This window comes from Pecten maximus, chromosome 6 (assembly GCF_902652985.1).
Source record: "Pecten maximus chromosome 6, xPecMax1.1, whole genome shotgun sequence".
In the NCBI taxonomy this organism is placed as follows: Eukaryota; Metazoa; Mollusca; class Bivalvia; order Pectinida; family Pectinidae; genus Pecten; species Pecten maximus.
This window is the reverse complement of record NC_047020.1, coordinates 14,191,562-14,216,270: the sequence shown is the minus strand read 5'-3', so window position 1 is coordinate 14,216,270 and position 24,709 is coordinate 14,191,562. Positions and strand designations below refer to the sequence as shown.

The 24,709-nt window shown below is 36.4% G+C and overlaps 1 protein-coding gene across 3 annotated transcripts; it reads left to right on the top strand.

Annotated features, from left to right (window-relative positions):
- LOC117329039 (ubiquitin carboxyl-terminal hydrolase 16-like) lies at positions 1 to 24,063 on the top strand. Of its 3 annotated transcripts, XM_033886727.1 has the most exons (15): positions 1 to 433; positions 1,461 to 1,502; positions 3,237 to 3,281; positions 4,837 to 4,884; positions 5,139 to 5,264; positions 10,852 to 10,961; positions 12,003 to 12,087; positions 12,688 to 12,721; positions 16,897 to 16,986; positions 17,944 to 18,041; positions 18,324 to 18,401; positions 18,634 to 18,829; positions 21,265 to 21,347; positions 21,883 to 21,978; positions 22,842 to 24,063. In XM_033886727.1, exons 1-15 carry the CDS (start codon positions 83 to 85, stop codon positions 23,241 to 23,243), a joined length of 1,884 nt encoding a protein of 627 aa, XP_033742618.1. In that variant the 5' UTR covers positions 1 to 82; the 3' UTR covers positions 23,244 to 24,063. The 3 variants fall into 3 exon arrangements, 2 of the variants coding, with proteins under 2 accessions (XP_033742618.1, XP_033742620.1); XR_004533094.1 differs by lacking the exon at positions 22,842 to 24,063 and having other exon boundaries at positions 21,218 to 21,347; XM_033886729.1 differs by lacking the exon at positions 16,897 to 16,986.
- The last annotated feature ends 646 nt before the right edge of the window (positions 24,064 to 24,709 follow it).

Genomic DNA, 24,709 nt, shown 5'->3' with positions numbered 1-24,709 from the left:
TACTGGTTCAAAGTATCACAGGAAGCTTGTGATGCGCCCAACAGATAGGTATACAAAGATATAAAGGCATTTGAATGTGACCATGGCTGTACCTTATATTGCTACACTCGGATTTTTCACCGTTATATATGGATGTTTGTTTTGTACCGGATTTCCGATAGGTCATGTAGACACTTCCGTGGAAAGGTATAAACAGACAATGCCGGAACTCAATTCTTCACTATACAAAAGGGATTGGCCAATTACCATTCCCTATTGTGCCAATCATTTCCATGACGACGTGGACAGTGTTTCTGTCTCTCCCCACCACGTACAAGGCACTGCTGGGGATCCGCCCCTCAAAAACTGGGACCTCATGGAAAAGATATGGGGCAGGATCTGGTCGATCCCGGTGACCATTCTTATTTTTTTTAGCATGTGTATGTGCTTCAAGGTATGGAGACTCCTAGTAAATAATTTATGTTTAAGATTTCCTGGAGGATGCATCATTCAAGCTTAGGGTCATCTATTTAGCAAATTCATTGATATCAGTGATATAACTCACTACTATGGTGCAATTTAACAAAGCAACTTTATCATCTGTTAGGATACATTATGTCACTATGTACCTTGGCCCTTAGTTGTTGATACATAATGTATAAAGCTCTTTGTAATCTTCAATAAAACATGCAAAAAAGGCATGCTTCAGGGGGACACAATTTGAATCACATATATTGATAATCATTGCGTTTGCTCACAAGGTCAACCTTGTTTGAAGTGAAAGGTGAAAATCTCTGAAAAAGGCCCCAAATAAATCATTTGTATTGAAAGCACCCTTCTTACTACGATCAGATGTCCTGAGCATTTCTTTGATTCAAATGCCTCCCTTTATATCATATTTATGTAATAATTTCAACAGTCGCCATGACTTTAAATCAATGTATCAGAATTCAGAGAAGTCGCTGCACTATGTATATGTAAACTTTTCTTATAACTCATTAATTAAGGTGTTTTCATAATTATACAAACTATCCAACATCATTTTGATTTAACAGAAAGGTGCAAAAAGTTTTTAAATCTTTCTGAATTTATTTCATAATATGGAAGTTACCAACTAAAAATACAGTTGGGGTATCGCACAATGCACAAAAAAAAACAAAAAAACAAAAAAAGAAAAAAAGCACATTTTGCAAATATCGTGTTCAAAATGTTGCTTTGTGCGATTTGTTAGATCGAACGATAAATATTCATATAATGATATATCAATATGTCATTATATCAATTTATGATGACAAATACACGGAATGTGTCGCTCTATCAAAGGCGTATAATTTTATTTGTTTAATCTGTCGAATTACTGTCCCCTGAAACGAGCCTAACAAGACTTTAGCATTAAGTTGATGGCGCAAGAGTTTTAGAGTGTAAATCTTGTACACATATTCAAATCCTATCATACTTTAAAATGTTTCTTATAATCGCAGGAAAGAAAATACAGACAAGATTTCAAGAGTGAACACCACCAGGTTTGAATTGAAATCGTTCCGCTTTGAGGCAGCCAGGTTGTGGAACAGGCTGCCAAATGAGCTAAGGACAGCTCCTTCATTTTCAGCTTTCTGCAATTGCTTCTTGTGTTCACGCTAGATGTTTTTAGTACTGCTCGGTTTTTATTTGTATTATTTTGTTATAGTTCATGCTAAATGTTGTTTATGTCACGGTGCTTATTTATGTAGCGTGGTTGATATGATTTTGTATCATGTGGCTTGCTGGCAATTACTTACCATTTATGATATATATTATGTTCTGTGTACATTACTGGTAGTGATTGGAGTCACTGCTTGCTGTACACTATATTTACCCATTTGTTAAGTGTTTATTGACACCTTATGTTTGCATTTTGCCTCTTTACCTTATTTTTATTTCCTTCTATGATTAACAATCGAATCGGATCTGTTTATTAACAACCGCATCTGATATGCTTATAACAACCGTATCTGATCTTTTTTATTTAACTTCAAAAAATTTGTATTAACATCAACGCTTATAATTAATTTTTGAAATTGATTTTCAAACTTAAAACATGTTTCATGTACAATCTAACTGATAAGGGATTCTTTTCACAAAGCATTACGCAACGCCAATGGCTGTATTGTGACGTCACATTTTTCGCGTCATTTTCGGATCTTTTTTTTTCCATAGAGGTATGAACAAAAATCTCAACCAACCAGAAAGCCGTATTCTGTGTACAAACAATAGAAACTTATTTTTTTATTTATGTATTCATTGTAACCAGCTGTACACTAACTAAGATGTTTCCGTCTAATTATAATCGGTCTTCGGCAAATCAATTGTCGCCCGAAGGGATCATTATCAGATTCATGGCGATATTGTTCGTTGTATGTCCACTTAACTTGTGTGGCTATTCCATGTTCTGTGTCTATGTGTGATTGTTTGTTGTTTACTTGTGTCTTGATATAAAAAGGGACAGATTGCCTCGAAAATTCGACAAATTACTTGACTGTATTGTCGTTATTACTGCATGATCAATTTTCATCAATCCGATATATTTGTAGAGTGATCTTCAATATGGTATTAAATTACCATATTCAAAATACATTTCACTGTTTAAGGAATGTAATTTAGTCTTGCCTGTAAAAGCATTCATTTTTTTTATTTACATAAAAACGTATGAAAGCTGATAATTGTATTCTTTATAGTTAATGTCTCCAAGAAAGCATGTGAATCAAGCTTGAGATGTAGTTTATGGTTAATGACCAAATATTTCTGACAAAGTGCATTGCTATTTGCAATATGTTTGGTTGTATTTGAGAGTTTAGAATCATATACAGTGCATATTGTAGATGGGATAAAGTTGGGCTTATAATTACGAGGAGTTCAATGATCAGTAATCAGTTCCCATCGACCTCTAGGTCACGAGTTCGAAAATCATTTTTAAAAGTGGTAATAGCGTAAAGTGTCTGTCATCTCTCTTATTTGTTTTTATCTACAATTTTGTATGTCTCACATATGCTAAATGTGACACCAGAACGTCTGTTACAACTCCCGGTATAAGTCGTTTCTGTTTTAATTGTGACCTTGTATTGTCTTTTGGTCTCCTTTGTGTCATGATGTTGTCTGCCTTTACTATGTATTTTCGTTGTTTCTGTAACTAGATAATTTCATATTGTGGTAGTGCCAGGTACTATATCTTGGTTCTTAACTTTCGTGGTATACTAAGGAACTATCTATATTCTTTATAGCAGGTTTGGTTTTGTGGGACATTACAACAGAGAGAAACGATACCGGTAATTATTCATTTTACTATTTAATTATCAACCTTTGACAATAATCAGATTTAATCATTAATTTTGAATTCCGCCATCATTTCTATTAAAAAGAGGTCCAGAGGGCATGTATCGATCACCTTTTAGGAATAATGGCAAAATACTCTAACTTGAGCAATATATAAAATGTTTTCCTGCTTTTGAACTGCCTCTTCCACCAATTGTTAGTACAGGTTGACCAAACCCTATCAATCTGTTGTGTTTTTTTTGCTATAATTCCCTATTTGGCCCCCTTCTCCCATTCCAAGAGCGTAAAAATTTCATCAAAATACATTCAGGCGTTCAGGACTAGTATGGATTAAAATGATTTACCTGAATTCCCCCTATATGACCCCGCCCCTTCAGCCCTAGGGGAACCACGCCCTCCGTTTATACAATATTACATCTCCTGTGCCAAATAAATCTCCAGGCCTAATTTCATCAAAATATATTAAGGCATTCAGGATATGTAGGGATTTAAAGGATTTACCTCAATTTCTCTTATTTGGCTCCTCCCCTCGGTCCCAGAGGAACAACAACCTTCGTTCATACCACATTAGATCTCCTTCTTCCAATTATGCTCTAGACCAAATGTCATGAAAATACATTAGGGCATTCAGGATATGTAGGGATTTAAAGGATCTTCATCAATTTCCCCTATTCGTCTCCTCCCCTCGGCCACACCGGGGCAACACCCACCGTTTATACAACGTTAGACTAAATTTCATCAAAAAACCCCAAAACATTCAGGCATTTAGGACTATTAGTGGTTACTCCGGCACATAGAATTAAAGTGGGCAACTGTGCATGCATAAAAACATGAAACACTTCACTCAAAGCATTTAGAATCGTACATTGTAACGTGTATTTGTGTTCAGCCATCAAGTTCCTGTAAAAGTAATAAACAAAATAAGTAACTATTTAAAAACATATTATACTGTACAGTTAACTATCAAAATAAGCGGATCACACTTGTTTTCTCCCTTTTTTTATATACTAGATAGTTTTAACTAAATATGGTTTAAATATGCACAGAGTATGACCATAATCAAACTTGAGCGAGGGGTTTAGGTAATAAGACTACCAAGCATGGTTTATCAAAGTCTGACCATTCCTTCAAAAGACAGTGTGCTTAAAGCAATCAGTCAATCAAATCAAAGAAGCCCCATTAAATATGCGCGGAATATGACAATAATCAAACTTGAGCGTGGGGTTATAAGTCTACCAATCATGTTTCATCAAAATAGTATCATTCCTTAAAAAAATATCATGTTGAAAGCAAATCCTGACAAACGGATGGACGAGTTCTTTGGCTTATCTTTATTTGTGTTTATATTTTGCCCTCGTTTAATCGATGTTTGGTTCGAATTATGGTTTCATAGTTATATCATAGTTATTGTTTTATTTTTAAGTAAAAATGTAATTTATGACAGTCATATCATGATAAATAACAACATTAAGTAATCATAAGTATTTATATACTTGTATTGTCTCACCAGGCAGTGCGTTGTCTAATCTTATATCGATATATTTACAGTGCATACCTAATGTTGGAAACACATGCTATATGAATGCGGTTCTGCAGGTAAACCTCTCACTCTCTTGTCAACATTTTGTTATTTTATTTCAACCTTAGACCTAATGATTCGCTTCGTACAATTGCTAATTTTGATGAAAAAAAGTTGCGAGGTTAAAACGCAACAGAGTGTACTATGGACTGCATGTATGACTACGCTCTGATATATGTTGACCATTTGATGTGACCAAGGATTAAATGTGATACATATCATTCCTTATGAAACTTCGAAATAGGAATTCATCTCTGTCTCATATTCACAGGCTCTTTGCTGGACACCAAACTTCAGAGAACAATTACAAACATCCACAGAATCATTAGGTCCGGATGATCTAACTTGTACAGATCAACGAAACTATGAAGATCGAAAAACAAACGGAGGGAACACGGTAATATTGATAAAAGTTTTAGCATAAAAATTATTTGGGGAAAAAAACAAAAAACACTCATTCAATTCATGAAATCTGTTGATGTATAAAAACAATAAATTGTACATGTAATACATTGCATGATAATGTTGATATTTGATACTAACTTAAGGTAGACCGACCCTTCGGGTTTCCTCTGATAGATCTCCTTAATTTTATTTTTATTTCAATGTTAATTATGCTCTTATCACAAAAAGCACATAAAAAACATATGTCACCACGTTCGTTTTACTACCAGGGCCACATAAAGATACGTATTAATTAATAGCTGAACCATATTTTTAAGGATTTTGGTAGATTTTATCTTTCCCCGATAACATTCACTTCAAGCATAAAAAGAAGTTTATATCCTATTTATATCATCAGTATGAGCAATATCATTCATAATTATCGAAAAAAGAGAAGATTCTTTGGGTGGTTAACAAAATATGGCTATTTTTATACGAAAAACCTGTTATTTTTAGTGAAAAATTGATATGGCCGTTTACTTTGCTGGTACCCCAAAACTTTTGCTTCAAGTATGGCTCAAATTACCAAATTAGAGCAGTTATTTTGGAATCTGAGATTGATGATTTTTTTTGTTAAATCTTTACCATTTTCTTTCATAAATTATGTTGTAATCTATGTTACTGGTGCTTTCTTTTTTTTAAAAGAATTTTATTTGTTTGATTTCACAAACGCAATTAACATTTTCCGGATATTTTCCTCTTTTCCGGATGAAAATTAGAACATTACACTAACGGTCCTTCAGACGCTTCCTTCTAATACGCCATGTCAACCGAAGCGTATCGGTGATACAGAATGCCAGAACATGCACAATATGAACTCCAATATGAGCTTCATTTGCAGCGCTAAACAATGTTGCTCGAGTCTCTAGTGTCGAGCGTTCCAACCTATGTGCGATAATGTAATTTGAATGAAGGCAAAGCCTTAGAAGAGCGCAGCTATGTGATACTACCACATTTTCAGATTTTAGACTTTTTTTAGGGGGGGGGGGGGGGGGGGGGGGGGGGGGGGGGGGGGGGGGGGGGGAGGGGGGCGGTAATTTAAAGAATGACACACAAAAAATGCTACAAACTAGGCCAAAATATAATAGGGTGATTATACCCCCCTTTTTAAAAAATTTAAATCTAAACATGTAAACACATTGTAACATAAACTATGTATTACATCTAAACATCTATACATGTACAAATGTAATTCGTCTACAGAAAATTGAAATCCCATAGCCCAAGTCATTTTTCTATAGACCCATTTTGTAAACATATTGTTGAAAAGTAGCATTACTGTCACGCAAACGCTTGCATAATCCAGTAATAACACGCTATTATGGGTTAAAACAAGGGCCCAATGGGCCCAAATCGCTCACCTGCAATGCAGTGATCTTTTCATATATGGATCCTGCAGTTATTTGAAAGCATGCTACGGGACCAATATAATGTCTCTCTGCACTTTGGCTTTTCACTAAAAGTCATTTAAAGATTTAAGCATACTTGATCGACGTGACCTTGAATGAAGGTCAAGGTCATTCATTTGAACAAACTTGGTAGCCCTTTACCCCAGCATGCTACAGACCCAATATCAACTCTCTGGGACTCTTGGTTATTGAGAAGAAGTCGTTTAAAGATTTTAGCCTTTTTGACTCCTGTGACCTTGAATGAAAGTCAAGGTCATTCATTTGAACAAACTTGGTAGCCCTTCACCCCAGCATGCTACAGGCCAAATATTAGGTCTCTGGGACTCTTGGTTATTGAGAAGAAGTCGTTTAAAGATTTTAGCCTTTTTGACTCCTGTGACCTTGAATGAAAGTCAAGGTCATTCATTTGAACAAACTTGGTAGCCCTTTACCCCAGCATGCTACAGGCCAAATATTAGGTCTCTGGGACTGTTGGTTATCGAGAAGAAGTTGTTTAAAGATTTTAGCCTTTTTGGCCCCTGTGACCTTGAATGAAGGTCAAGGCCATTCATTTGAACAAACTAGGTAGCCCTTCATCCCAGCATGCTACAGACCCAATATCAACTCCCTAGGACTCTTGGTTATTGAGAAGAAGTTGTTTAAATATTTTAGCCTTTTTGACCCCTATGACCTTGAATGAAGGTCAAGGTCATTCATTTGAACAAACTTGGTAGCCCTTTACCCCAACATGCTACAGACCCAATATCAACTCCCTGAGACTCTTGGTTATTGAGAAGAAGTCGTTTAAAAGATTTTAGCCTTTTTGACTCCTGTGACCTTGAATGAAAGTCAAGGTCATTCATTTGAACAAACTTGGGAGCCCAGCATGCTACAGGCCAAATATTAGGTCTCTGGGACTCTTGGTTATTGAGAAGAAGTCGTTTAAAGATTTTAGTCTTTTTGACTCCTGTGACCTTGAATGAAAGTCAAGGTCATTCATTTGAACAAACTTGGGAGCCCTTCACCCCAGCATGCTACAGGCCAAATATTAGGCCTCTGGGACTCTTGGTTATTGAGAAGAAGTCGTTTAAAGATTTTAGCCTTTTTGACTCCTGTGACCTTGAATGACGGTCAAGGTCATTCATTTGAACAAACTTGGTAGCCCTTCACCCCAGCATGCTACAGACCCAATATCAAGTCCCTGGGACTCTTGGTTATTGAGAAGAAGTCGTTTAAAGATTTTAGCCTTTTTGACCCCTGTGACCTTGAATGAAAGTCAAGGTCATTCATTTGAACAAACTTGGTAGCCCTTCACCCGAGCATGCTACAGACCCAATATCAACTCCCTGGGACTCTTGGTTATTGAGAAGAAGTCGTTTAAAGATTTTAGCCTTTTTGACTCCTGTGACCTTGAATGAAAGTCAAGGTCATTCATTTGAACAAACTTGGTAGCCCTTCACCCCAGCATGCTACAGACCCAATATCAAGTCCCTGGGACTCTTGGTTATTGAGAAGAAGTCGTTTAAAGATTTTAGCCTTTTTGACTCCTGTGACCTTGAATGAAGGTCAAGGTCATTCATTTGAACAAACTTGGTAGCCCTTCACCCCAGCATGCTACAGACCCAATATCAAGTCCCTGGGTCTTTTGGCTATTTAGAAGAAGTCGTCTAATTTTTTTTTAGCCTTTTTGACTCCTGTGACCTTGAATGAAAGTCAAGGTCATTCATTTGAACAAACTTGGTAGCCCTTTACCCCAGCATGCTACAGACCCAATATCAACTCCCTGGGACTGTTGGTTGTTGAGAAGAAGTCGTTTGAAGATTTTAGCCTTTTTGACTCCTGTGACCTTGAATGAAGGTCAAGGTCATTCATTTGAACAAACTTGGTAGCCCTTCACCCCAGCATGCTACAGGCCCAATATTAGGTCTCTAGGCCTTTTGGTTATTGAGAAGAAGTTGCTTGAATGGAAAGTTGACGCCGGACGGACGGCCGGACGGACGGACGACGGACGCCGCGCCACGGCATAAGCTCACTTGCCCTTCGGGCAGGTGAGCTAAAAACCTCTATTTTAAGCTCTGATTTCACATCATCATTTGTCAGAAAATATTGGAATGTTGTTTACAGGAATTGTAATGTAATATATGTCAGGACTCAAACTTTTCATAACCATTGGGGCCAACACTAAGAAATTTTACGGTGTGTTCCCCGAACGCCTACATATTTAGAACAATAGGCAGAGACATCAAAGGAAGGGTAATTATAGTCTGTTTCATACATGTTCTGTATTAACCTGAGATATTTTACCTGTATTTTACCTGTAGAAATCACTTGAGAAAAAAAAACTAAAGAAAACCAAGACACTAGCATTACTGTACAAACATAGTCAGTAGGGTGTTATTTCAAAATGTAGGCGTTCAGGGAATCAGCCTTTACTCACCGGGTTCAATCGTACTGACCGGGCGCCGGTGCTTACACCTGGGCATCGATGAATTTTACACCCGGGCAACGATAATTTCTATAGAAAATGAACGCCGAAGACGGGATCGGAAGATCGGTTGGGATATTTTTTTCTCTTTTTTTTTTGATGTGATAATGATGTCCTTCAAGGAAAATAACCCGACCACGGAACAAAATGATAAATTGGCTATAACTTGCAAGGATAACTGACAGGAAAAATACCTCTCATTTTTTGCTAATTCGCCCATAAGTCCCGTGCGTTTCCTCCTTTTTCTGTTCTGTGTCTACCCGCGGTTGGAATATGGTTGACTACCTCGCATTCTGAATAACAATATATCACATGTAAAGTGCGCAAGGCCGAACTTACGTTCCCCTAACAATATACAATCTCACAGATGGAGTACATACTGAAGTAATTGTTGGTTGCCGCAAAGTGCACATGCTTTTAGAGCATCGGCCAAAGTCCCCAACTCCACTATGCGTCGGCCCGTGCGCCATGAAGTGTCCTCTTGTTCTACATTGCCATAAATTGGAGATGTGCTAACTTCTTCCTGACTTGATATAAATTGTCTCCGCCGAGACTGTAACTAACGTTATATGGTCGTCACACATTGGCACATTATGTGATACATCGGCGCTGTCCTTGTTTTCAATGGACCATCTTTAAAGAGGCTTGCCCGCAGAGAGATCAGAAAAATTGGCTAATAGAAAAAGATTTTTTACACATGACAAATTGTTGGAATTGTTGAGTTTTTCGTTTTATTTTCCTTATAAAACGCTGAAAAGTGATATTAAAACCTCATTTTTTAATATTATTTATTTAATCGCAACCCGCAATAAGTCCCCGCTATAAAGTGGAGTCTAATTTGATTGACACATCAAAGAAACAACCACGTGCACAGTGCCGCACAGTGATAACTTCATAGGCAGCGGCGATTTACAAAGAAGATTTGCCGTTATATTCCATACATTTCCCTCTCAGGTTGAGTTTTAAAACGTCTTTTAAATACATATTCTGTAATTGTTTTCAAGAAATAAAGTCGGAAAGCCTCTAATTTTGTCACATAGAAACGTGTACTGAAGTTTATTTAGTGATCGGAGATGTGCCGTTTACCGGTCCGTCTGCGGGTAAGCCTCTTTAATTTATGTTCTCACTTCATTGAAAGCATAAGCCTTACCTAGTCTTTTAGTTTTACAAAACTGACCCTTTTACCTCTTGACCGCATCGTGCTGTAGGCCTAAACATTTATCTCCCAGCTGACTTGAAAATTAAACCAGATGTAACTATTCGTGAATATAATCAAGGGCCCGGATCGCCGGACGCCGGATCGCCGGACTCATGTCTGTGACGTCACAGAAGGGTCGGTCTACCTTAAGATTGTATTTCTTCTTCTTACGACATATAAATGATACAAAAAGGAATCAGAGACAAGTGTCAAGACACTTATATAAATCTGACGTCTATATATAGGGGTTGACGTTATATAACAGCATAGACATGATAAAACATAACATCGTATCACAATGACAATAGAGTCTATTGTGAAAACATCAGTTGGAATTCGATCAAATGATATAAAATAAAAAGGGAGAAAAAATATATTGTTTATTGTGAATTGACAAATAAAACAGAATAGAATAAAGATTGTATTTCTTCTTTTTCTACGTTGATGCTTACAATTGGTTTTTGCACAGCCAAGCCCAAGGATAGATCGGTCCTTACTAGCACTGGTTAAGAATGTCCAGGATGGAAAGCGTGTGCCAGAAACATTACCAAAAGCCATACTCTGTGATATTCGACAACTGTACGTAAGCTACATCAATTAGATATGTCCTAGTAATAACAAAACGAAGGTATCGACAAATCAATATAATACACTGTAACATACTGTTTTATCAATTTGCCTGTTTTGAAACTAATCCAGTTCGTGATCAACTGCCGATATTACATTGTTGTATATATTTGCATTATTTTATAGATAGGTAGGTTTTCTCCGACAATAAGACCCTTCGCACGCTTCAAAACAGGACAAAAAGCCAAAAATATCAGGTTATACTTTTGTATAACCTTTTTCGTAATTGTTTTAAACAAGTGTTTACCCTTTCTATTCGGTCGTTGTTAATGTTTTAAAATTGTTAGTTATTATTTCTATTTGGTGTCTCCTCAGTTTCTCCGTTGTCAATGTTGTCCTTGTGGTTTTCTATTTGGTGTCTCCTCTGTTTCTCCGTTGTTAATGTTGTCCATGTGGTTTTCTATTTGGTGTCTCATCTGTTTCTCCGTTGTCAATGTTGTCTACGTGGTTTTCTATTTGGTGTCTCATCTGTTTCTCCGTTGTCACTGATGTCCACGTGGTTTTCTATTTGGTGTCTCATCTGTTTCTCGTTGTCAATGTTGTCCACGTGGTTTTCTATTTGGTGTCTCATCTGTTTCTCCGTTGTCAATGTTGTCTACGTGGTTTTCTATTTTGTGTCTCATCTGTTTCTCCGTTGTCAATGTTGTCTACGTGGTTTTCTATTTTGTGTCTCATCTGTTTCTCCGTTGTCAATGTTGTCTACGTGGTTTTCTATTTGGTGTCGCCTCAGTTTCTCCGTTGTCAATGCTGTCCTTGTGGTTTTCTATTTGGTGTCTCCTCAGTTTTGATGTTGTCATGTTTGTCAATGTTGTTCAGTAACAGTTTACTGTTCATGTTTCCTCTGTTTCCCCATTGACACTGTTGTCCGTGTGGTTTTCTATTTGGTGCTTCCTTTGTTTTCTCGTCACTGTTGTCCATGAATGTCCATGTTGCTATATGATATTGAAACAAATGATGCACATACATGGATTCCACCTTTTTTCTGTTTAACAGCAATGACATATTCCAGGGCCACAACCAGCGCGATAGCTATGAATTATTCAATACTGTTATAAATGGACTGGAAGATTTATCACTGGTAGGTGGACAGACAAAGCAAATACTTATACACTAAAGATAATCATATTTAGACAATGTAATTGGCTGTTATAATTTTGAGATTTTTTAATGTGTAAAGGTATAAAACTCCTGTAATACATTATGGTAAAGTCGCATGCAAAATTACAAATTGTTATGCAAAGGTGTAGCGAAAAAAATAATCTAGAAAACAGTTTATGATGGGAATTCTGTACAGGACCATGAATTCAGCACAAATGAAATATTGACACACGGTTTGCTACCGATCTGCAACTCCATTTTGACAATGCCACATATCAAATTCCAAATTGCAATTGCAGAAACTAAAATGAAGCATGAAAAGGAAGAAAGTGGTCCGAAATTGTCCGGAATGCTTCATAGAGAAATGAGACACTTAATTAAAGATGTTTTAATTTGGAGTCATTGTTCTAGGTTTCCTGTTTTATTTGTTTTATCTATTTTCTTAATCCAAGGATTAAGGAGTAAACCACCCGAACAAATAAAAGAAACATTGTTTCTCATTTGTATTAGCTCAGATATAAAAGATTTAGAGAAATGAAATTAATATATGTATTCTAATGTATTGTACATAATATTTCAGAAAATGGTATCCGGTGATCATGCACACGAAAAAGGTATACATGTGGTCATTTATATTTTACATATTGCTTAATGGCTATCCGATAAATTCACGAAAAGTCATTGAAAAGTCATGAGTACAATTAAAAACTCTCAAGTTGAATACCGCTGATTGTGTAAATGATGTTTAACTCAGTATGTGACCTAACCGTTTATCTAACATGACACTGAAATGAAGTACAAGGGATCATAAAAGCATCTTGATCTATGAAATAAAGTATAGTTTGCCTAAAGACGAAGTTGTTTTGCCTAAAGATGAAGTTTTTTATACTTCAAATTTTCAAACAACCTCCAGTCAATAACTAGGGTGATGAGATTTGGTGAGTAGAATGCTGGTATGAAGGGCTACAAAACTTGTTTTATCTGTTTATTTCCAACTCTACAGACCCGAGGGTCCACTTTGATACAGATAGGATAACAAATACAAGTATAAAACATCACAGTCCGTTATGACACAGACTTCTATGTACAAAATATTGAACTAGTTAAAATTACATTGAATCATATTTAAAACACTATACTTTCTAATATTTATGCGATTTCTCTGACAGTAGAAACTGAATGGAACAAGATGATCGTAGATAATGACCAGGTACTAAAAACCACATTTGCGCAACTAAATATAAGTGCAGTCAAATACACTATTCACACACCTGAATAGAAAAAATACAGTCTTAAAATGCTCGCCTATATTCCAAGCTTGGAAGATTAAAATACATACAAGTTTCAGCATAAGACATGGAATCAAACTCAATATATCCCTTAAAACATAACAAGAGGCACGTGGGCCTTAACAGTTTTGACACATTTCAGCATATTTGGCTTCTGTGACCTTGAATAAAGATCAAGGTCATTCATTTATGCAAACTTGGTAGCCTTTCATCCCAGCATGCTAAAGACCTTTCTCTGGGTCTCTGGGCCTTTCGGTTATCAAAAAGAAGACCTTTAAAATTTTAAAGTTTTTTATTGACCCCTGTGACCTTGAATGAAAGTCAAGGTCATCCATTTGAACAAACTTGTTAGCCCTTTGTTCCATCGTTCTAAAGACCTAATGTTCAGTCTCTGGGCTTTTGGTTATCAAGAAGAAGAAGTCGTTTAAAGATTTTAGCATATTTGACACCCGTGACCTGAATGAAGGTCAAGGTCGTCCATTTGAACAAACTTGGTAGAGCTTCATCCAAGCATGCTACAGACCTAATATTGGGTCTCTGGGCCTGTTGATTATTAAGAAGAAGTCATTTAAAGATTTTAGCATATTTGACTCCAATATGACCTTGAATGAAGGACTTTATTCTAGCATGATACAGGCCAAATATCAGGGCTCTTTACCTGTTGGTAATTGAGATTAAGTTGAAAATGTAAATTGTTTACGACGCACGCCGCATGACGCCGGACAAAAGGCAATCACAATAGGTCAACTGAGACTTCGTCTCATACACCATACACCAAGATCTTTCATGCACTTTTCAATCTTCATGCTCTCTCCATTCATGCTGTAATTAAAATTGATACATTTCTTTTTGGTTGTAAAAATGACCTGGCAGCACTTCCTCACATTGTCTTTCCATTTTCCACAAATTACACCATTCATAACTCTATCTATGTCACTATGTAGCTCCTGAACGCTCCTGACAACGTTCTTATACAGTAGAAAACTTACTGACGTCAGCATACATAAGAGAATTAGAAAATTTTGCTAGACTTGGCAACTCATTAATAAAAACAAGAGGCCCAAAGGGCCTGTATCGCTCACCTGGCTCTACAGCAACTTTGAAGTTGATTGAGGTCATTTCTACAAATACTATGATGATTACTTCTTTATTCAAATATCATAGTAAGCTAGGTTTATTCATATTGATCAGTTTTCTAGTCCTTCATTCCAGCATTCTATTGGCCTAATATCAGGTCTCGGAGGCTCTTGGCTTTCGCAAAATTATTGTTTACAGATTTAAGCCGATTTCACCCCTGTGACCTTGAATGTAGGTCAAGGTCATTCACTTGAACAAACTTGGTAGCCCTTCACCCCAGCATGCTAAAAGCCTAATATCAAGTCCCTGGGCCTCTTGGTTATTAAGAAGAAGTCATTTGAAGATTATAGCCTATTTGACCAATGTGACCTTTAGTGAAGGTCAAGGTCATTCATTTGAACAAACTTCGTATCCCTTCACCCCAGCATGCTAAAAGCCTAATATCAAGTCCCTGGGCCTCATGGTTATTGAGAATAAGTCGTTTGAAGATTATAGCCTATTTGACCCATGTGACCTTGAATGAAGGTCAAGGTCATTTATTTAAACAAACTATACAGCCCTTCACCTCAGTATGCTACAGACCCAATATCAAGTCCCTGTGCCTCTTGGTTATTGAGAAGAAGTCGTTGATAGATTATAGCCTATTTGACACATATGACCTTGAATGAAGATCAAGGTCATTTATTTGAACAAACTATCTAGCCCTTCACTTCAGCATGCTACAGACCCAATATCAAGTCCCTGGGCCTCTTGGTTATTGAGAATAAGTCGTTTAAAGATTATAGCCTATTTGACCCATGTGACCTTGAATGAAGGTCAAGGTCATTTATTTAAACAAACTATACAGCCCTTTCCCTCAGCATGCTACAGACCCAATATCAAGTCCCTGTGCTTCTTGGTTATTGAGTAGAAGTCGTTTGAAGATTATAGCCTATTTGACCCATGTAACCTGAATGAAGGTCAAGGTCATTCATTTGAACAAACTTGGTATCCCTTCACCCCAGCATGCTAAAAGCCTAATATCAAGTCCCTGGGCCTCATGGTTATTGAGAATAAGTCGTTTGAAGATTATAGCCTATTTGACCCATGTGACCTTGAATGAAAGTCAAGGTCATTTATTTAAACAAACTATACAGCCCTTCACCTCAGTATGCTACAGACCCAATATCAAGTCCCTGTGCCTCTTGGTTATTGAGAAGAAGTCGTTGAAAGATTATAGCCTATTTGACACATATGACCTTGAATGAAGATCAAGGTCATTTATTTGAACAAACTATGTAGCCCTTCACCTCAGCATGCTACAGACCCAATATCAAGTTCCTGGGCCTCTTGGTTATTGAGAAGAAGTCGTTGAAAGATTATAGCCTATTTGACACATATGACCTTGAATGAAGATCAAGGTCATTTATTTGAACAACCTATGTAGCCCTTCACCCCAGCATGCTACAGACCCAATATCAAGTCCCTGGGCATCTTGGTTATTGAGAATAAGTCGTTTGAAGATTATAGCCTATTTGACCCATGTGACCTTGAATGAAGGTCAAGGTCATTTATTTAAACAAACTATACAGCCCTTCACCTCAGCATGCTACAGACCCAATATCAAGTCCCTGTGCTTCTTGGTTATTGAGAAGAAGTTGTTTGAAGATTATAGCCTATTTGACCCATGTAACCTTGAATGAAGGTCAAGGTCATTTATTTGAACAAACTTGGTTTCCCTTCACCCCAGCATGCTACAGGCCCAATATCAAGTCCCTGGGTCTCATGGTTATTGAGAAGAAGTCATTTGAAGGTTATAGCCTATTCGACCCATGTGACCTTGAATGAAGGTCAAGGTCATTTATTTAAAAAAAATTGTAGCCCTTCACCCCAGCATGCTACAGGCCCAATATCAAGTCCCTGGGCCTCTTGGTTATTGAGAAGAAGTCGTTTGAAGATTATAGCCTATTTGACCCATATGACCTTGAAGGAAGGTCAGGGTCATTTATTTGAACAAACTTTGTAGCCCTTCTCCCCAGCATGCTACAGGCCCAATATCAAGTCGCTGTGCCTCTTGGTTATTGAGAAGAAGTTGTTTGAATGAAAAAGTTGACGCCGGACAGACGGACGTACGGACGGACGGACGGAAGGACGACGGACGCCGCACCACGGCATAAGCTCACTTGCCCTTCGGGCAGGTGAGATAACAAGAAAAAGTTTTGGTTCGAGCTCACCATAAGCTACATTACACCAACCGGATGCTGCCCCATTGACAGTAACACGCTGGAATATATCTTTCAGATAAGTAGTAAACCACTTAATAAGACTGCCTTCTACAACATATGAGTTTAACTTATTTTCATTAGATTAGTAACCTTGACCTACTTTCAATGTCAAAGGGGTTAAATGTCTTAATTTTTAAACAACTTTTCTTGGTTACCAAGGTGCACAGAGCCATGGTACTAGGCCAGTAGAATCTTTGGAAGAAGAGCAACGCCGTTGTTGCAATTGGATGACCTTTACCAACTTTCGAGGTAAGAGGGGTCAAATGTGTTCAGGTCTTTTCAATAACCAAGAGGACCAGGGTTATGATACTGGGACAGTGCATTCATTGATAGCAGACTGACAAAAAGTTTAATTGAAATAACTTGATATCGACCCTGTAAGGCCCCACTGGCCAAATGTGTTAAATTCGTTTTGTATTGCAGAATTCAGGTGACCCGTGGGCCTTTAAAATTTTGCTGTGTGCTTTATTTTGCATACTGCTACCAATGCAGCAATCAGTGAAATAGCACCCGAATGAAATATGGCAAGCATGAGGCATTTGCATGGCAAGCCATGTTTTCATTTATTCACGGAGCAATGTTGATCCAGGATTTTATCAAATTATATAAGATATCTGATAAAGAACGAGTTTTGATTTTGAGTGAACTCTCCTCCACTCGATGTTTGCTCGAACACGACATCTGCTCCGTGCCTAGCGATAAAGGGTTGGTTATGAATGTTCTGGGAGCCTTAAAAAAACGTTACTTTACAGAGGGAGAAGTCATTCTCGAACTTTCAGGTTTTTCCAATCTCACAAGAGTCTCGTTCAATAGTTCAATATTTTATATCTTTTATGAGATATCTTCAATACTTTATATGATATCTCATAAAAAAATGTTGATAAGACATTTTATAAAAGATATAAGATATCTTATATATTTTATTAGATATCTTATGTATTATAGTATAGTATCTTAAAAAGCAATTAAGTGTCTGTCTTTTAATAAGATATAAACTTATAAGATATCTCATAAACATTTTCAATTTGGTAAAATACTGGTTCAAAATTGTTCCGCGAATAAATGACAACTTGGCTTGCCATACAGTTGGTATAGAGTTGTAGTATGTAACAGGCAGTAGTTTATGAATGCAGAAGGCAGTTAGCAGGCAGTGGCTTATGACATTCCATACAGTATTCATCATTCAGAAAACTTTCCCTTTTCCAGCTCTTAAGGATCGAGAACAGTGTATGAATGCATCTCCAGTATCTCGTCTATTTGGAGGCGTTTTCGTCACCGTCTTCACATACAGTTCATGCCAGCATGTATGTATTCTGAACTGTAAACAAAGAATTTGTAAAACTGGCATTCAAAAATCTAAAGGTCCTCAACAAGTATATAAAGTGATGTTAATGAAGAATAGATAAAACACAAATATTTCATTGTATTTGAGGTGGAAACCAAAAACAGTTCCTAATCAATCAAAACACACTATACGTTTCCAGCCAAAAAGTGATAAGTCAGTTGCTTTTGAGTGCAATAATAATAAACACAATTTTGTGGAACTGTCTTTGTACATGCAGTTTGTTAACACCTTTCTCTAACAGGTTGAGACATCATTCCAGAGATTCACCAGTATCCCTGTTCAAACAGAAAAAAATTATAAAGGATCTTCTTTCCAAAAGGTATTTATTACCTGATGCACCGCCTATTATAAGTTCTAGATAGGTAAAATATCTTGTATATCATACTGTATTGTGGTTACATGCCATAAGATTATTAAGGGAGTAACTACTCTTAAGTAAACAAGTAAATGTTTTCCTGTTATCAGTTAGATCAATGGTTTCATTACTAGCATGTACATGTACGTATAAACATGTGATTTTATTCTCCAAATGTTTGTTAACAAATTTTCAGCTGAAGCCACATGGTAATCATGTAGAGAACTCAAAAGGTCAGCAGCAACCTTGGCAAACCCTGCCTTGTCTCCGCACTTTGAATTCCAAAGGACGGGGACAGACAGACTTGGAGACTGGTCTTGCGCAATGGACAGACATAAACGAAAATTTGGGCAATCTGAGATGTAGACTTTGTCCGAGCAAAAGCGAACCAGGTAACTTTATTACATCAATATATCTTATAATAGTATAATATAAAAACATATAGTGAATAGATCAACATGAGTTGCTTCTTCATATTTTTCTAATATTGTCATGTGTTATAAAGGACATCTGAATTTACACCAACGCATTTTACATCGAGAGTCATTTCATCTAGACTTCATACAACAGCAACATTTAAGAATTAAGAATATGACAAATGTGTGAATTCTACAAAAAGGTGATACACATGTTTTACCTGTAAATGATTAATAAACATAAACACCACTATTCACTGTGATATACAGTTGGCTTTCCACAAGTTAATCACAGTGAATATCGTTGATTTTGGTGTCTGTGTCCGATTTCAAGATTTCCCAATGGGAACTATACAGATCTGGGTGTCATTATACTTATCCTTTAAATAGTTGATATAGGTATTAAGCTTTAATTTGAGAATTCACAAAATTTCCATATCGTCTGGAACAGTGAATATTATCAAGAACAAGGAATATCCTCTGGAATGGTGAATATCATCTAGAGCAGCAAAAATCCTCTGGAACAGTAAATATCATCTAGAACATTGAATATCCTCTGGAACAGTAAATATCATCTTAAACAGTGAATATATTCTTGACATTGTATATTATCAAGAACAATGAATACCATCTGGAACAGTGAATATCATCTAAACCATTGAATATCATCTAAACCATTGAATATCATCTAAACAAAGTGAATATATTCTTGTCAGTGAATATCATCAGGAACAATAAATATCCTTTGGAACAGTAAATATCATCTACAGTGAATAACTTCTTGAACAGTGAATATCATCTGGAACAGTACATATTCACTGGAACGGTACATATCCACTAGAACAGTACATATCCACTAGAAAGGTAATATCCACTACAACAGTACATATCCACTACAACATTACATATCGACTAGAACGATACATATCAAGTAGAACAGTACATATCCACTACAACAGTACATATCCACTAGAACGGTACATATCCACTGGAACGGTACATATCCACTATATACACTACAACAGTACATATCCCCTACAACAGTACATATCCCCTACAACAGTACATATCCACTAGAACGGTACATATCCACTGGAACAGTACATATCCACTATTACAACAGTACATATCCACTACAACAGTACATATCCACTAGAACGGTACATATCCACTGGAACGGTACATATCCACTACAACAGTACATATCCCCTACAACAGTACATATCCACTACAACAGTACATATCCACTAGAACAGTACATATCCACTACAACAGTACATATCCACTACAACAGTACATATCCACTGGAACGGTACATATACACTGGAACGGTACATATACACTGGAACGGTACATATCCACTACAACAGTACATATCCACTGGAACGGTACATATCCATGAAGGGTACATATCCACTGGAACAGTACATATCCACTACAACAGTACATATCCATTACAACAGTACATATCCACTACAACAGTACATATCCACTACAACAGTACATATCCACTACAACAGTACATATCCATTACAACAGTACATATCCACTACAACAGTACATATCCACTAGAACAGTACATATCCACTGGAACAGTACATATCCACTACAACAGTACATATCCACTAGAACAGTACATATCCACTAAGTACATATCCACTACAACATTACATATCGACTAAAACGGTACATATCCACTAGAACAGTACATATCCACTAGAACAGTACATATCCACTACAACAGTACATATCCACTACAACAGTACATATCCACTACAACAGTACATATCCACTACAACAGTACATATCCACTACAACAGTACATATCCACTACAACAGTACATATCCACTGGAACGGTACATATCCATGAAGGGTACATATCCACTACAACAGTACATATCCACTGGAACGGTTCATATCCAGTGGAACGGTACATATCAAATAGAACGGTACATATCCACTGGAAAGGTACATATCCACTAGAACAGTACATATCCACTGGAACAGTACATATCCACTAGAACGGTACATATCCCCTAGAACAGTATATATCCCCTAGAACGGTACATATCCAATTCAATAGAATGGTACATATCCACTAGAAAGGTACATATCCACTAGAATGGTACATATCCACTAGAAAGGTACATATCCACTAGAATGGTACATATCCACTAGAGCAGCAGTTTGTATAATGTTTTATCGTGTTTCAATTCTATAACAGAGTAACAAGCCGTTTCTGAGCATGTAATTGATACTTGCATAAATTTGGTCATGTGAGCAAACAAAATGGTTTGGTACTACATGGTCTATATGTTTGTTCATGCAGTTTTCTTAGTTTTGGTATTGCACTATGTATATAGCTGTGAACCTATTGTTTGGAAACAATACACCAGAATGTTTACCACAGATACCAACACGTTGACCAGAACCAGGCTAATGCTTCTCTCATTACCTCCTGTATTGGTGTTTCAATTCAACAGATATACAAAGGTAAATATCAAAATACAGTATGTTCAGCTTACAGGTAATGTTCGGTGTGTCAAGGGGATCCTATTACACCCTATTATCACTGACGAGGCCTGCGGTCTACACTCCCAGCCCTCTTATCACTGATGAGTCCTGGATGTCCTCACTCTCAGTCCTCTTATCACAGACGAGCCCTAGGCCTGGATGTCCACACTTTTAGTCCAATTATCGTTGACGAGTTGTGGATGTTCACACTTTTAGTCCAATTATCGTTGACGAGTTGTGGATGTCCACACTTTTAGCCCAATTATCACTGACGAGTTATGGATGTTCACACATTTAGCCTTATATATCATCATGAACTAGTTCTGGATGTTCATAATTGATTTGAAGATGTTTTCATTGTTCTGTTTAAACCATTGTTATCGCTGAGATCATTTTTATATGCTTAAATCAGCTTTCTGTAATATTTACACATGTATGATTTGATCATTACACTACTTGTATGTATGAATGATTTCATGTACAATGCATGTCATTTTGTATCAATTAATTTTAGGACAATGGAAAACTAAAGAAATTTGAGGAATATTTGAGTTACCCGGAATATCTTGACGTCGCACCATTTTGTTCTTCGGCATTTGAAATTTTGGGTGTAAGTTATCAAAACATTGTCCGATAATTTGATAGTCAATTTTCTCCAGAAGTTTACTTCTTTTGTCTCTATTTTGCTGTAAGATGCAATTTCATACTTGTATTACTAAATCAAATAAAGACACATTATTCATACCTTATTAATATGTACTGGTGGGTTTCGCAGTTAGTCAGATTTTATGCATTTATTCCTTCAAACTCCTTTTGAATTACTGCACCGGCTCACAATATACACATGTTTTAAAGGTTTTTCTAAATAATCCTATAACCAAAATCATAAAATAATTTATATTTTTCGACGAGCACCTCCTATTGTATGTATATCTTTAGATTTGTTTAGACCCATTGACATTGTCATTTTAGAGCCTAATATCACTGAAGAGCTCTAGAATGTTGAAAAGGCCATATATTATACTATTTTTATAGTTGATTGGGATAGCTTAAACTAATTGCAACAGAATTTATTCCATGTAATTTTTAAAGTTCATAATTTATAGTAAATTATATAAAAAAAATCTTCATAAATACTGTAAAATTGTGGTTGTGAACCTTTTCAAATCATTAAGTAGAAAACAATTATGTATAGAAATATGCGGTAGGGGTAAGAATTTTTGTAGCGATAAAATATTGTGTATATGTATCTGTATATCATTTACACAAAAATTATATATATACCTGAGGTAATCAATTAATTGTTATGGGGAACATGTAATAAATGATTTCTTGAAACTAAGTGATTAGAATCTTTCATATTATGCTTTCCACCATCCTTTATAGATATATACATGTAAATATATATGTCAAAGCAGTTCATTAAGGTAACATAAAACTGTATATATACTTTGAACATGCTTGTTTAATTAGGACAAAGACCATAAGGCCATCTGGTACCGTCTCTATGGTATTGTATGTCACCATGGGTCAATAAAAGGAGGTCATTACACATCTCGTGTTCGGACAACTGGCCATCACAAAGAAGATCTGAAGACAAGGTTCCTTACTCAAGACTGGAATGATCCAGAGAGGTGTGCCCAAGAAATGTTGACTTTCTGGACAAAAACACAAGACAATGATACAGATAATGATGGTGACACTGACAGCATTAAGAAAGAACAGGAAAACAGGGAATCACACAGCAAAAATAACAATAGCACTCCTAAAGAGGACACTTGGTACACTGTTAGTGATACAAGAGCTCAACGATGCACAAAACAGGATGCTCTTTATGAATCTAGTGCATATATTTTGATGTATGAACGCTTGTGAACCCGTTTTGCTGAAACCCCAATAACACCTAGCCATGTTCCCACATCTAACGACGTCAAGGACAATTTTGGAGGACACAATGAGAACACAATAAGAACTTGTACAATATAGAACAAACTCTGAAGTAACTGATAATTGATTCTCCCACCAAATGATTACTTGAAAATGATCATTGTCTCAGACAATAATATTTGTAATATCTAGCTGCATGCAATACAGAAACTGAAACAATCGAACGTCTTTTATCAAACCTACCAACTGTGGAAAAATTAATAACCAGAATTTTCTATAAAACTATAGTAAAGTAACTGATTTTAGATAAGAAATGGCACTTTTTAGAGAGACAACTAGCTTTAATTCATTTAACCTTTTAATTAAATTTCAGTCCTATTTGTGAAACTCTACAAATACTCTGTATATAGGGAGGAAAAAACAAAGGCTGAGTCTGGATGGTTTGAATGAGTTTTGGCATTAAAATATGATATTGAAAAGAAAACTGTCAATAAAAGATGTATATATTGAATGATTTGATCAAATATGGATGGAATTGAAATAGACATTTAAAAAGTATGTTTTTATGGTACTTTTTTTTAATGCTATTGCTGTATGAAAATGGATAAATGGATGATAACTTAAATATTGGGGTAAATTTACACAAACTATCATATTAGATAGGTTTGTTTTGATTCCAACCTTTCAGATATCTTATGTGGTACATGTAGCTGTAATTTATTATTGATATTGATCATATTTACATATTTGAGAAAAAATACATAATATATGTTTGTAAGCCTTTTTCTGTGTCCTGCAATAAAGAAGTAAACCAACTGGTATTTGTTTGTGTGTTCGGACAATAGTACCCTTATAAATGTACATGATTTGGTACCATGTGTTACATTGTAGTTACATCCTTGTGACTGAGGTGTTACATTGTAGTTACATCCTTGTGACTGAGGTGTTACATTGTAGTTATGTCCTTGTGACTGAGGTGTTACATTGTAGTTTACGTCCTTGTGACTGAGGTGTTACATTGTAGTTATATGTCCTTGTGACTGAGGTGTTACATTGTAGTTATATGTCCTTGTGACTGAGGTGTTACATTGTAGTTATGTCCTTGTGACTGAGGTATTACATTGTAGTTTATGTCCTTGTGACTGAGGTGTTACATTGTAGTTTATGTCCTTGTGACCGAGGTGTTACATTGTAGTTACATCCTTGTGACAGAGGTGTTACATTGTAGTTACATCCTTATGACTGAGGTGTTACATTGTAGTTATATGTCCTTGTGACTGAGGTGTTACATTGTAGTGTAGGTCCTTGTGACTGAGGTGTTACATTGTAGTTATGTCCTTGTGACTGAGGTGTTACATTGTAGTTATGTCCTTGTGACCGAGGTGTTACATTGTAGTTTATGTCCTTGTGACTGAGGTGTTACATTGTAGTTACATCCTTGTGACCGAGGTGTT